The sequence below is a fragment of the Clupea harengus genome, chromosome 14 (assembly GCF_900700415.2).
Source record: "Clupea harengus chromosome 14, Ch_v2.0.2, whole genome shotgun sequence".
Classification (NCBI taxonomy): domain Eukaryota; kingdom Metazoa; phylum Chordata; class Actinopteri; order Clupeiformes; family Clupeidae; genus Clupea; species Clupea harengus.
The window spans coordinates 26,578,894-26,593,285 of NC_045165.1; the positions used below are offsets into that span (position 1 = coordinate 26,578,894).

General features: G+C 41.9%; 1 protein-coding gene across 1 annotated transcript; it reads left to right on the forward strand.

Moving 5' to 3' along the window:
- The first annotated feature begins 1,516 nt into the window (after positions 1-1,516).
- Positions 1,517-13,748, forward strand: LOC105909415 (calpain-1 catalytic subunit-like). Its single transcript, XM_042709680.1, has 20 exons — positions 1,517-3,028; positions 3,177-3,246; positions 3,453-3,577; positions 3,710-3,843; positions 3,949-4,123; positions 4,367-4,441; positions 4,629-4,714; positions 7,943-8,017; positions 8,141-8,301; positions 8,396-8,562; positions 8,664-8,675; positions 9,229-9,434; positions 9,600-9,633; positions 9,757-9,825; positions 10,229-10,318; positions 10,525-10,593; positions 11,950-12,028; positions 12,103-12,219; positions 12,597-12,649; positions 12,918-13,748. Exons 1-20 carry the CDS (start codon positions 2,792-2,794, stop codon positions 12,942-12,944), a joined length of 2,061 nt encoding a protein of 686 aa, XP_042565614.1. The 5' UTR covers positions 1,517-2,791; the 3' UTR covers positions 12,945-13,748.
- The last annotated feature ends 644 nt before the right edge of the window (positions 13,749-14,392 follow it).

Here is a 14,392-nt window from a genome sequence, read left to right on the forward strand (position 1 = left end):
AAAGCGTCTGCTAAATGACTAAATGTAAAGTAAGTATAAAAATATACTTTATTTGGTATAAAAACGTGGACTATAATTTAAGGGTTAAAAGCATCTTAAACTCCAAGCCATCTCCACCAGATAGTCCAATCACAAGGCATCGGTTGACAGTGGACCAATTGTAGTCAATCCGGGCCGTGATCCGTTTGATGAAGCGAGGTCGATGTCACGTCGTGGCCGATGCACCCTCACGTCGTTGGGATTCCCTGGGGATCCCCAGTGACGTCAGTCGCGGCCTCCCCGACCTGGCAGACACGTTCACTACAGAAAAAGTTGTAATCACCAAGTATCGGTCCAATATGCAAAACACAGGGCACAGTATCAGGATGGTAAATCTACTTTCCTTTATGTTGGGTATTGTGAACGTTGGGTCATTTCACGTCTGCGGCTTCTCTTGGTTTCAACGGTGAGTCAGTGGAGTTTCTTCTTTTCCGGAAACAGCAACCGGCAGTCCTCGGGTAACCAGGCAAGAGATCAACACTCCGCAGGCAATGTACACAGTATAAAATGGAACATACAAAGATAAAAGAAGGCTTACGTCCCTTAGCTCAGGGAGTATGAGCATTGATCAGCCATAAAACCGGAGTTCTCCGGTACGATGGCGTGCGCTCCGCTGCTTCTCTCCGTGGCAGCCCGTTTCTTCCGTTCGTTCGGTTGTTCGTTCGTTTTCGTCCGTTCGTTCGGTTGGCCTGTCTCCTGGTCCCCGCCGGGCACCCAGTGTGTTCTCAGCTCCCTCTTCTTATAGCCCTCCCCCTTGCCCCTCGCTCCCGCAGGTAATTGTCTAGGTAATTAGTCCAGGTGAAAATAGTGGAGTAATCTGTGAGTCCTAATGGGAAGTCGGTGTGGGGATAGTGTTCTATGCGATTCACCGAGCATTCACACGCTTCCGTTGGAATGCGTTGCGCCAACGGATGGCGGAGGAGGAGTCTGGCGCATGGGGTTCTGTTGATACCAGAGACGTTATAGTGAGATTGACAGGTCAACAAACCAATCACGCCACTAGCAAGCTGCTTACCTTGTAAGCAGTAGCATGCTAACATTAGGTAGGGTGCTCACACACCTCGCAAATCCTATCAGACGTATTTTTCAGTTACAAAAAAGGGGTTTTTACATTGTACAGTGTCTATTTCTCGGTAACTTTTAAAAAATCTAAGCAAAAAAAAGTCAAACAAACAACTTTTGGGTACAAATACGACCATCTACGGAGTTTGGTCGCCATCTTTTTTATTTTTGAGCTTGCCGCTTTCTAGACGTGAGCATATACGGGATCTGATTGGCTAACACCTGTGCTGTCAGTTATGCATGAGAGGCAATTTGATTGGCTGACGCATGCGTTGCCTCTCGAGAAATTGAACATTCTTCAACTCTTGCTGCAAGCAACGCATGTAACGCAACGCACGGGAACCCAACGGAGCCATAATTCAGTTCGGCAAAGGATGACGTCACCCCATTCAAAGTGAATGGAGATCCGTCAACCCTGACGGATCAACGCATTCCAACGAAAGCGTGTGAATGCTCTGTCACACAGTGCACTTAAATGGAAGATCACACAGTGAAATAGTGAACACACGAGTATCATACATTTTAAGCACACAGCAATCAAAAGGCACGGCACACAATATACATAGCAAGCTGGTAACACACTTAACTACCCACTTAGTCCCAATAGGCTGACAGTAGCACCTAAATGTAGAATTGGCATAAAATCACACTGGGTGGTTCCTACAAGTTATGGCAAGGTTGACATGCATGGATGCATGTCAGGATATGTACTGCCAAAATCCATGTGTAAGAAACAACAACAGAGACATGTAGCATCACTGCTGCTTAGTTATAGTGAAAGAACATTATTTTGAAGTGGGTTGTGTATTTGCAAACACATGATTTATTGAATTATTCATTTGGAGTGCTTAAGCTGCCAAAAACTCAAGCAATGCAAAGCAACTCAGAGAATTACGTACATTATGGTATATTTTAAGTATATCCTCGGATCTAGCTGTAGAATTTGTTGTGAGTTGTGAAAAATGAACTTAAGAATGTTTTTGATTATTAAGACTGGTAAAAGTCTGCAGTAGAATGACGAATCCTTGGCGGTGGTAATAAGATGGTATTCCCACAAGAATAACAAGTTCTTAGGGGGGCACGGTGGCGCAAGCCGATAAAGCCCCCCACTTACGGGCTACATTGCCCGAGGGGACACAGGTTCAAGTCAGGCCTGATGTCATTTCCCAATCCTCTCTTCTCCGCCTCGCTTCCTGTCATAACTTCACTGTCCTATCCAAATAAAGGCATAAAAAGCCCAAAAATAAATCTTAAAAAAAAAAGTGGGTGTGAGCATGTTCGCACAGAGGCCACACAATGAACATGTGCAACATGAACCACCCTGCCTGAACTTGTACCTGACCGAAGCAGTCGCTGATAGTCTCACGTCTGGGACCTCTCTTCTTCAGTCGACACCATCTGCTTTGTGACAGGTAACTTAACCTTAGTTGTCATAGAGAAAATATTTGAACTGCGTGTTACTTGTGCAGCAGCTTCTCATCTGTTCATATGCTTGTAACAGGTTTTATAAGTAGATAATACAAGACAAGGAATTCATTATCACTTATTATCATTATTTAGTAAAGGTAAGTTATTGCAGATATGGATTACGTTACCTTCTATATATCATCCTTGCCGTTTTTACTGCTTTGACTTAATTGTTTGTTTTTTGTTAGTTTCACTTAAGGCTGCCACTTTCCCATCTGCCAGAATGCCTCCTCCTGGTGTGTGTCTGAATATTATGAATGAACGCAATAAGAAAAATGGCAGAGGATCTCCCACCAACCCTGACAAGTTCTTGGATCAAGACTTTGAACAGCTGCAGAAATACTGCACCATTAATCGCAAGAGGTACATCGATGACATGTTTCCACCAGATCGTAGGTCCATTGGCAACGGAGTACTGCAGCCTGATGAGCTGGCCAGAGTTGTGTGGCAAAGACCACGGGTATGTAAATTCCTTGTAAATGGTGGGTGCTGGGACTGCTGAGGTTACCACATAAGCTTGTGAATGAATGCAGACCAGCAATGAATATATAGTTCTCCTTATAATAAGGTAGTTTGACATGACATGATATGAATCATTTTTTTTGTAGAAACTGGTGGAAAACCCTTGTTTCATTTTGGACGGTTTATCAAGGTTTGACTTTGGACAAGGAGCGGTTGGTAAGATTATGCTTTAAAAACACTAACAAATTACTATCCACCTACTATTTACGTGTTATGTGTAATGTGTTATTTATGTATTATATATGCTTACTGTCAAATAATCTTGGTTCTTTAATAATGTAGATTATGAAACAAATAAAGACATAGCAAAGCAAACATAACATGGTTACCTCTACTGACTCTTAGTACTTATTTTGTTTCAGGAAACTGTTGGTTCCTGGCTTCTATTGGAGCGCTGACCTTTCAGAAGCACATTATGGAGCAGATCATCCCTATGGATCAGTCTTTTCAGGAGGGGGAGGGCTATGTAGGCTTATTTCACTTCAGGGTAAGGAAGGAATGGCCATTTAAAAAAAAAAACCTGGTCAGCAATCAAAAAAGGGATTGACATAAAAAAAACATTTATGTTTTCCATCATTCATTTATGCACACGTTTTCAGTCATTGTTCTCTTCTTTCAGTTCTGGAGATTTGGGAAGTGGGTAGATGTGGTGATTGACGACAAGCTTCCATTAATTGATGGGAGGCTGGTATTTGTGCGCTCGAAAACCCCCAATGAATTTTGGGCTGCACTGATGGAGAAGGCCTATGCCAAGTATGTGGTCTAGCTGCCTTTATGATGCTCCTTGGTGTATTTAACAGGTCAGTTAAAGCCATTTCTCCTCTGCCCTGACCCCCCCCACCCCCCACCCCACTGTAGGGTATGTGGCTCCTATGCTGACATGAATGCTGGCACTGTGTCAGAGGCCCTGATGGACTTCACAGGGGGGATCCACAGGACATTCAAGCTGGATGAAGCCCCCCCTGACCTGTGGGACATCATTTTGAGGGCTGCCCAGTCCAAATCCCTCATGGGCTGTGGCACTCCTCAAGGGGTGAGTAGTTCTCCTGAATCTGTCCTATCCTTCTCCACAAAGTGAGTTGAGTTGAGTTGAGATGATCTCACTGTACTTCATGTCTATTATGTAAATCCTAGAGTGAAAAGGATAGAGCAGCTTTTTCTAAGAAAGCTTATTTTAAAGGACAGCATAGATGTTAACAAAGGTTTTGTCAAATGCTAAATTCACACAACTACTGTTGCCTCTCGGTTGTAATGCTTTTCTGTGTGTCACTTTAAGGCAACATCTGCCAACACTGTTTTACCAAACGGGATTGTGCAGGGCCATGCCTACACCATCACAGGAGTAACTAAGGTAATATACTAATGGAATGGGAGTGGTTGGTTGCTTATATTATCATGTGGTGGTGTGTCACTCATAACCCATGTGACCTACTAGTATGTGTGATTTTATCGCTATAGAAGCGCAAGTCAGACCAGCGCAAAGAGACAATGTATTAGTGTTGAAACATAAATGTGTGATACTGTGTGGCTCCCAACAGCTAATGACCAACAATCAGTCTGTGAAACTGTTGAGATTGTTCAACCCCCATGGACATGGAGAGTGGAATGGTAATTGGAGTGATAAGTAAGTTCCGCTTAAATCAGAAGTTATAGGATTTTGACTTTTTAAAAGTGCATCAATATGTATACATGAATAGACTTATTAGATGTGCAGGTTAAATCATTCAACATTTAAAATTAGCACCAACATTGCCACGAAAAACACCTCGACATGGTGGACACGTTTAAGGACCTTTTTCTGCTTTAGATATCTTATTGATATTACCTGATGAATAGTTAGCATAAGCCAGATTCATTTATTGATTTGAACTGTAACTCAATCTTAACTCGTCTTAACTGGGGGAACAGGATGAGTCTTTAGAAAGTCTCGAACGAGGGTGCGGTCCACAATGTACCCAGATAAATATAAATATATACAAAACACACACACACACACACTCTGTACACACACACACTACAGCTTCAAACTTCAGCAATTATTTTGCAGAAATAGGAGCATATTTGCCTTCGGAGTCAAAAATGTATTATTTTGTTTGCATTTATTTTATGAAATTTCACCATTTTCTGATTTGTTATATACCTATCTTTTCTACTTAATCTTGTTATTTGTCCCTTTAAGAGACTAGGTTTAGTTTTGCTGGCATCTCCGTTTAGTCTTCAGTCTGCGTTTGCTGATCTGCCTTTGACTCTTGCCTTCTCTCCCCCCTTTACACGCAATTGTTTTGTTGCATTTGCTGCACGTCGTGTTGTTTGAATCTTTTTGTGCAAAATACAGCCACACTTTTGATCGTTTACCTTTCGGCATTTTCTCTGTTAAATTGATGGCTAGCTCTGTTTGTGCTTGCTCTGTGAAATGCTGCCTGCTCTTCGCTGTCATAAGACTGTTGCTATGGAAAAACCAATGAGCGTGAACGACACAGGCCAAAGTTTACATTGGGAGATGGGGCAGTTTTAAATGTGCCCTTCGAAATCTGCCTAGCAACCTGTGACCAAGAAAACATTTTGAGAACGTGGTGAAAGAGTTACAGAAGGTCTCGCTGGCGTCCCAGACTGCCTCAGTCTCGGGTTGGGAAAGAGAGTAGTCGGCTTCTAGGTGCCGCCTTGCCTGGCAGGAGGTCAATACCACAGTCATACGAGCGGTGAGGTGGCAAAGCAATGGCTCTGGACTTACTAAACAGGTCCATGTAGACAGGGTCACTGCAGACAGGTCAGGGAATTCTCCTGGGGGGTCCCCTACTGGGGGAATTGGAACGTGGGCTTGGCGGAGGCAGAGAGATAGGCAGGATGGGCTCTAGCCCAGAATCTTGTTGACCCAGTCAATGTGAGGGTTGTGTTTCTTCAGCCAGGGACGACCAAGAACAACCGGAGCATGAGGAGAATCAATGATGTGGAGCTGAATCGATTCACGATGATTATCAGAAAAAAAACAGGGACACAGGTGCAGAGACATGGATAACATTAGCAAGCTTCTTACCATTCAGGGCGTTGGCCACAAGGGGAGAGTGTAGAGGAAGAAGAGACAGTTGCCATTGAACAGCCACGGAAGCATCAATAAAATTCTCATCAGCCCCAGAGTCAATGAGAACAGTGAGTTGTAGTTGCTGACCTTGCCACTCTGGGAGGCTGGGAGAAGGACAGAGGAGGACTTGAGAGGCAGCGCTCACCAGTACTCCTCCTCTTACTGATGAGCTTCGCCTTTTACTGGACTAGAACGTAGTGACCAGACACACCACAGTACAGACAGCAGTAAGAGCTGAGTCTTCGCTGTTTCTCTGCATCACAGATGTGATATCGGTTAATCTGCATAGGCTCAGGGTTCGGAGGTGCAGTGGGAGGCAGAGCCCATAGGGCAGGCAAGGCAGGTTGAGGAGTTATTCCCTCACTGGGTGCTCTAACCGGGTCTCTGGAAGCTCTCCACTTGCGGCACTGCTTCACCCGGGAGTCCACACAGATAGCCAGGTCCACGAGGGCATCAAAGATGATGGGAGATTCTTGGGCAATTAACTCATCCTTTAACTTCTCAGAGAGACCATTGAAAAACACATCAAACAGGGCTTCAGTATTCCATCCACTAGAAGCAGTAAGAGTCTGAAACTCTATGACATAGTCCGACACAGAGCGATTACCTTGCCTAAACTCTATGGCATAGTCCGACACAGAGCGATTACCTTGCCCAACATGCAGCATCTCCCGCGCTGCCTCTCTGAAACTCTATGGCACAGTCCGACACAGAGCGATTACCTTGCCCAACATGCAGCATCTACCGCTCTGCCTCTCTGCCGTGTTTGGAACGATCAAAAACCTTCCTCATCTCCGCTGAGAACGTGGTGAAAGAGTTACAGAAGGTCTTTCTGGCGTCCCAGACTGCTGTGCCACCCTTGCTCGATCTGCAGGGAAAGCAGATGGTTGCAATTGAAAAATCAGGTCATATTGAGACAAAAACGAACGACGCGTTCCCCTGAATAGTGTGTTGGGGGGGCACACAGGGCTCAGACAGGCAGAGTGGGTCGTGGTGGAACAGGCTGCTGCTGGTGGTGGCGATGGGGTTTGAAACAGCTGAAGTTGTTGCACCTGGGCTGTGAGGTCCTTGAACCCAGTAGACATAGCCTCTACCAATCTTCCAATCTTCTCCAGTAGCTTTTGTTGTCTCCCCAGCACGACTCCATGTTGTCCACTGTCTTGAACTGAGTTGGTTCCGCTGGGTCCATGTTGGCCAGATCGTACTGTTACGACTCTCAGTAGTGAAGGACCCACTTGCAACAGCTCAAGTTTCAGAGTTTTTAATAAAGTTCACAGGCAACAATCCAGAGGGAAAAGGCAGTCTCGTAGTCAACAGGCAGGCAAAAAATCCAATAATCCAAACAGAGTTCCAGGCAGAAGTATCCAAAACAGAATCCAACAGGGTCTGGATTATGACAGTTTCATTATAATTACTTTTTTCTATTCTGTGTCTTTGGCAAACTTCTCTTTCCTTATATAACAAGAGGTGTATCATGCCCAACGGGGGAGCTTTAGAGCATTGTTGTGAAACTTTGCAGAAGGGTGAAATGTGAGAATCAAGTCCTGGATTGTAACACGATGAGACTCATTCCCACAGCTTTTGCCAACTATAATTTTATGTTTTAATTTGAGGTTTTATCCTTTGATTACAAAAGCAAAAATCCTGCATCTCAATTTCACATGGGTGTGTACTGTATGTAGAGTTTTTATGAAATGCCAACGTTTCTTCTGATCTCTGAGTTTTTCGATCAGCAGAAAGTGCGTACTGAGATGTGTTTATTTTTTATTGTAGATCAAACAGTTGGCAATCTGTGAGCCCAGAGGACAGAACAAAGTGCCTCTCAATTCGTGATGATGGCGAGTTCTGGTATGAAAATCAATCCAATAAATGTAAAAGTACCTTGCAGTATTTATTTATTTATTTATATCCAATGGTTATGTTACCATCCACAATCCTTAATTGAGTATGTCCATTATCCTTCATCTTAAGGATGTCAATGGAAGATTTCTGTAGCAGCTATGCTGATATGGATATCTGCTGTTTGAGCCCTGATTTCCTCGATGGGTCCTCTGAGTGCCACTGGACCTCCAAATTCCACGACGGCCGATGGGTCGCTGGAACCACTGCTGGCGGCTGCATGAATTACAGAGGTGCGTTCAATAACACAACAGAGATGTAATACATAAGAACCTTTTACTAGTTGGATGTTTCAACACCAGTGCATGTGTGTTTATTGCATGTCAGAGAGTTTCTGGACAAATCCTCAGTATCACATCAAACTGGATGCCGTGGATGATGAGTGCGCTTCAGAGCAGGGACCAAACAACATGCTGGTGTCTCTCATGCAGAAGCCTGACAAGAGGAACAGGCAGCTGGTTTCCAACCTTCACATTGGCTTCTCAGTTTTCAGCGTGCGTTAAAGTCTCTCAAGATACATTTTATGTGTCTAAGGCCAATGGTATTTCCCTCTGAAGCTCATTTAATTGTTATTTTTTTCTTCATCTCTAAACAGGTGCCTCCTGAGGTATGTACTCTGCCCTTTTGCGTTGTTAACATGAACATGGAGGTTGAACAGACTTGAGGCATGTGAATACTTGTGAAACTACCTGTTTTAGCAGTGTGCAGGTTTTGGTTGCAGGTTTGCAGGGAGAATTCTGGTGTTGAAGTTAAAAAGCCAGTGCCATAAATATGACATGATTGTTTAAACAGTCCACTTGGGCTGACTCACAGCTTGGGGCACCACTGCTATTACCTCTAGAAACAAAAAGAGAAAGTAGCTTTGATCAACTGTATGTATGAAATAACTGATAAGTTAGTAAGAACACCTCAACCTCGTTTTATTGACAGGATCAAAGTTCTAATTAGTAATATGATTGAATCACACACTTGTGGTTTAATGGTGTGCCTTTAAGGATTATGTGTCAGCTGAAGAGACTTGCATGTTTTCTATGAGTTACACTGGAGGAAATTCTAAATACAAGTGGAGCCAAATGGCTTTAGATAGTTCCTTTAAGGCTGTCATTCTGTGATTTTCAAATGAATAAATGTGAGCTGAAGTTGGAGTCATTCTACTTTAGTACAAAGGGAAACGAGGGAAGTTACCTGCAGAGTTCTTCATGAGGAACCCTGTGGCTTCAACCAAAAACCACATGGATGCTCGAGAAGTCATGGAGTTCTTCAGACTGGTCCCGGGCGAGTACATCATTGTCCCCTCTACTTTCAACCCCAATGAGACGGCTTCCTTCATCCTGACCATACTCTCCAAATCAGACAGCCACCTTGAGTAAGAGCTCATTTCTAAAACTGGTCATCAGTTTGCCTTCTGACTGACTGAAATCTGTAATACTGTTTCACTCAGATGGACTTCTGTCTGTGTGCAGACTATACACAGTGTTGCTGACTGAATCTTGAGGGTTTTTATTTATTTAGTAATATATTGATTTTTCAGGGAAAGTTCCTCTCATCATGTGGAGATTACTAAGGTGATTGTTTTTTTAATTATGTTAGGTTTCTTGCTCTTTATTGAGGTAACTCAAACTAATTGAACAATGAGGAGAGACTGATTTAGGTGCCTTCTAAAATTAACTTCTGTAAAATACTTTTAGCCCACTCCAGCTGAAAACGGAGGTGATACTGACTCCAAAGCAACCTTGTTCCGACAGTACTCGGATCAGGTATTATTCATTTAGTGTGTGCCTTACAGCTTTTGTTAGTGTTCATATTGAAACTGCAAGTAAGACTGATATGCTGTTGTTTTTCATTGGTGAAGTACGAGGAGGTAGATGCTGAGCAACTCCAGAACCTTCTGAATGAGAACCTTCTCCAAGGTTCACACTTACACCACCCACGTTTCATCACACACACACCACCCCTTCCCACTTAAAATAACTCAAAACCACTAATGGTTTTGTCCCCTACGGCCATATTTACACATGGCATGCCCAGACATTGTTCCTGCATCATAAAACAGGTTTCTGAATGCACAATGTCTTTTTTTTGTGTGTTTTCAAAACAATACGACAGAGCTGTTATGTAAGCCTGCTGTGCTCTAAAGGTATTCTGTTTTGTGTGAGATAGAATCCCAATCTTGCTTCTTTCTCTGCTCTTGCAGGCAAGTCACCGGGCTTTGGCCTAGATACCTGCCGCAGTATGGTTGCCTTGATGGATGTATCCTGTCACTTACATATTTGATTCTGAACCTTAGTCTTATAATAGCACAATATATTATATTCAACACAATAGAATTTATGACTGTTTATTATGCTTCCTGCTGTATTGAACTTTGCATTAAAATGACAAGAGTGTTATGTGTACACATGAATAACTGGACATTACATAGCTTCACATACTTTCTTAACCCACAAACCCTTTAGCTCACGGTCACAGGCCGTCTGGATGGCCGTGAGTTCCTTCGACTGTGGGACCGAGTCGTCTCCTACAAAGTAAGTGAGGTGGTCTTCTCACTGGAGTTTAAAAGTATTAAAGCTTTTGAGCAATGTTGTATTAATGATAACATTGGGCCTCATTCTCGAACATTTTCGGAAGTTTCTTATGAAATGTTTCTTACGGGCTTCGGAAAAACAACGTAAGAAAAAGACATCCGACAAATTCATGAACGCTTGAAAATGTGTTCCTACGCAGCAGAAGTGTTCTGAGCTGTGCTCCACCGGGAGAGTTTTCTGAACTTGAAAGCGCGTTCTCGTGCTCCTGAATTTGCATACATACACGCCGCGCCAGCTCCTTATAAGGGCACGCAACCGTAGTGACGTGTACACTCGGAATCGACCGAATCTACACGAAAGCAACTCGTAAACGAGTCGGAAGCGGAAAGCGAGCACCGGCGTCGAGTAAACGCAGATCTAACTTCAACGGTGCAGAGGTGGACCGTTGCAGGATGTAGATGTGTCCATTCTATTCCACTATAGCTATATCAACGTGATTGAGATTAGTGCTTATTTATTTATTCACTTACATTTGCAGTGTTCGTGTACATTCACATTTAGTCATTTAGCAGACGCTTTTGTCCAAAGCGACGTACAATGGAGAGAACAAATACTACTTTACATAAGAAATAGAAAAACGAAATAGAAAATAAAAACGAGGTGCAGGAATGTAACTGCTGTAAGTGCAAGTTAAGCACTAGTCGAAGTGCCAGTTAGGAAGGGAAGTGCTCTCTGAAGAGTTGGGTCTTCAAAAGCTTCTTAAAGGTAGAGAGGGACGCCCCTGCTCTGGTAGTGCTAGGCAGTTCGTTCCACCAACGTGGAACTACAAATGAAAATTCTGGATTGCCGTAGGCTACTTGCACAGACGAGCGCAGCATTCTGATGTAGTCCTTATTTATTTTATGACATTACGGTGCCTCGTAGAATCATGACTATACATGTGAAACGTAATTGTTAATGATACAAATATTCTCGTAATTATTATTATTATTATAATTATTTTAATCCGAAGATGTCTGTAGAGTTCATGTGAACGCAATCACCAACGATTTCTCACAAATTCATTAACACTTCTAACACGGAGAGTTTTCTTAAATGCGATTCCTTAAAAAACCACAAGATGGCCCCATGGTTTTTTAAGGAATCGCATTTGAGAAAACTCTGGCCGAGTTACGAATGCTATTTCGAGTTCGGAAAGTCTTCTGAAGTTCAGAACAAATCCCAGATGAGAAAACTTTCATGAATGCCAAATGTTTTCCTAAATCCAATTCAGAAGAAATTCCTTCTTAAATTCTTCTTAACTGCGTTCGAGAATGAGGCCCATTGTCTTTTTCCTTCTCAAATGTGTCTTGACAGGATCTTTTTAATCGTGCTGATATGACAAAAAATGGTGTCCTCTCTCTGGGTGAACTGCAGAATGCTATGATTGCCACAGGTATGTTTAGAAACACTGCTCAGGATATCAGGGTCTGCTGAGTGAGTTGTCACAGTGTGTGTCTCTGTCTGCAGGTATACAGATGAGCGATGGCATGCTAAACATCATGGCTCTCCGCTACGGTGGCTCAACGGGAAGCCTGACCCTGGAGACCTTTGTGTCACTCATCCTGCGCTTGGACTGCATGTCCAGTAAGTAGCAGCCTGTCATCCGTCAGCTTCCTCCTAGTAATACCTGGGAGGCAAACTCGTATCATTGCATATGTACATTAGTATAGGGTTAGTTATGTGTTATAGAAATAGATGACATGATAAGATGGACAGACATTCCAAGGATGTACGTTCCCAACTGAATTTGAGTTTAATATGACTTCACTTCATTTTAGATGTTGAGGGTTTGATAATGTCATTATGCCATGAATATTGGTAAAAAACGAGCCTATATTTCCTCTATTGTATTGTACTCCCTGCTGTATTTCTGTAGTGTAGTCCTACACTGTGTTATGATTATGATAAATGTAACACCCGCTTTATGACTACATGCTCATATCTTATCTTGTGCTCGACAGAGATATTCAAAAAAATGTCCGATGGGGTCGGCATTTACCTTCAAGAGAGTGAGGTAATGGAAAGTCTTAAAAATGACAAACAAAAAAGATTTATATGAGCGATATGATATCATGTCAACTAAAACTGGAATATCAACTGAACAGTCACATAATCTGTTATGCCTTGATGAGTAACACACAGACAGACAGACAGACAGACAGACACACACACACACACACACAGACACACAGACACACTGTATATGTACATTTTTCATAACATTTTGATGGAACCATTTCTTTAGTTACTGCAGTCATCTAATGATGTTCTTTTTATTTCAGTGGCTGTATCTAAGTATGTATTCCTGAATGGGGAGCCAATGTCATGGACTAACTGGTGGGATAAAGCATTTTGAAGAGCGATGCATATACAAATTGAAATTCACTTTTTTATTTTGTGCTAAAATGCTACTGGTCTGTCTAAATATACAACATGTATTTACACACTCTCTGGGTTAGTATGTGTTTATATCTGTGTGTGCTTTTAGTTAGTATGGCCAACTGTATAGGAACAGTGCATACACTGGATTAGACTGAGGCATAATGTAGAGCTGCAGCACATCAACACATACATGTTTTTGCTCTTTTCTGCATTCAGTAACAATCTTTTTAGAATGACTTAGAATGTCTCCATTTGTTATGTTACTCTTTTATTAACATTTATTTTCATTCTGTAGAAATCACGTATTCTTTGAACACTTGTTTCTTTCTCTGGCACAACTAGTCTTAAGTGTAACAGTAGTTTGGCCTTAATTGTATTTCCTTTAAGGGAGTGGGCATTACCATAGGTCATGCATAGGATTTCTGAAAATACTTTACAAAGGCATATTGTGGAGAATGAAAGTAATCCATTCTATCATGATTGTCTCTCTAATAATTGAATGATACTAGATAGTTTTTGTATTATTTGTTGTATCACTTTGCCTCAAATAGTACTTGTTATAGTATTGTCATGTTGTCATTGTACAATTCTTCTGTGAACAGCTTTCTGATATACTCTTGTAGGACTTCTAGCGATCACCAGTTGTCCTACTTTGTACACGCAATATGATGAATGACTTCAACTACTGTACACCTGTAAAAATGTTTTAATAAAAGATAACCTTGACTGTCTCTGGTTGTGCCAACCACGTTTTGTTACCGTTTGGACTCATAAAATATGTTTTGTGTAATGTCGATTATGGAGTCACTTGTTTATGGAAATGTTCCCACGCTTGCATTGTACATGATCCTTTGAGGAAATTAAGGATAGTTTGTAGATATTCAGATACTCGTTGAGAAGTAAGACATGTTAAAAAAGGCACACAAAGGTCTAATTATGATGTCTAATTCAAAACATGAGCATTGGTAGTCTTCGTGACAACATAACTTCAAATTTGACTCACTCATGTTTTCTATCTCCCAGGAGCCTTGTGTTGCTCTTATTGCACATCAAGCTGGGCTTGCTCAGATATCTTAGTTGTTTTGTTTGCTTTGTGTTGAGTTAACAGCTGCACTGTGCTGTACAGACAATGGTGAAAGATCTTTATTTTATTCTTGATGGAGTCTCACGATTTGACGTAAGGCAAGGTAGAATTCTTGGTAAGTTGATACATCAAAGTCAAGTCAAAGTAGCTTTATTGTCAATTTCTTTACATGTCAAGACATACAAAGGAATATAATAGATACAAGATTTTTAATTGACCATCACCCAGGTATCCATAATAATGAAATATATTATAAAGGTATATGAAATGCTATAGAAATATATATATATA

Excerpts from the sequence above, each read along its gene's own strand:
- LOC105909415 (XM_042709680.1), top strand. The coding sequence starts at position 2,792 with ATGCCTCCTCCTGGTGTGTGTCTGAATATTATGAATGAACGCAATAAG. Across the intron at positions 3,844-3,948 it reads ATGGAGAAGGCCTATGCCAA|GGTATGTGGCTCCTATGCTG; the intron begins GTATGTGGTCTA and ends ACCCCACTGTAG. Across the intron at positions 9,826-10,228 it reads TCCGACAGTACTCGGATCAG|AATCCCAATCTTGCTTCTTT; the intron begins GTATTATTCATT and ends TGTGTGAGATAG.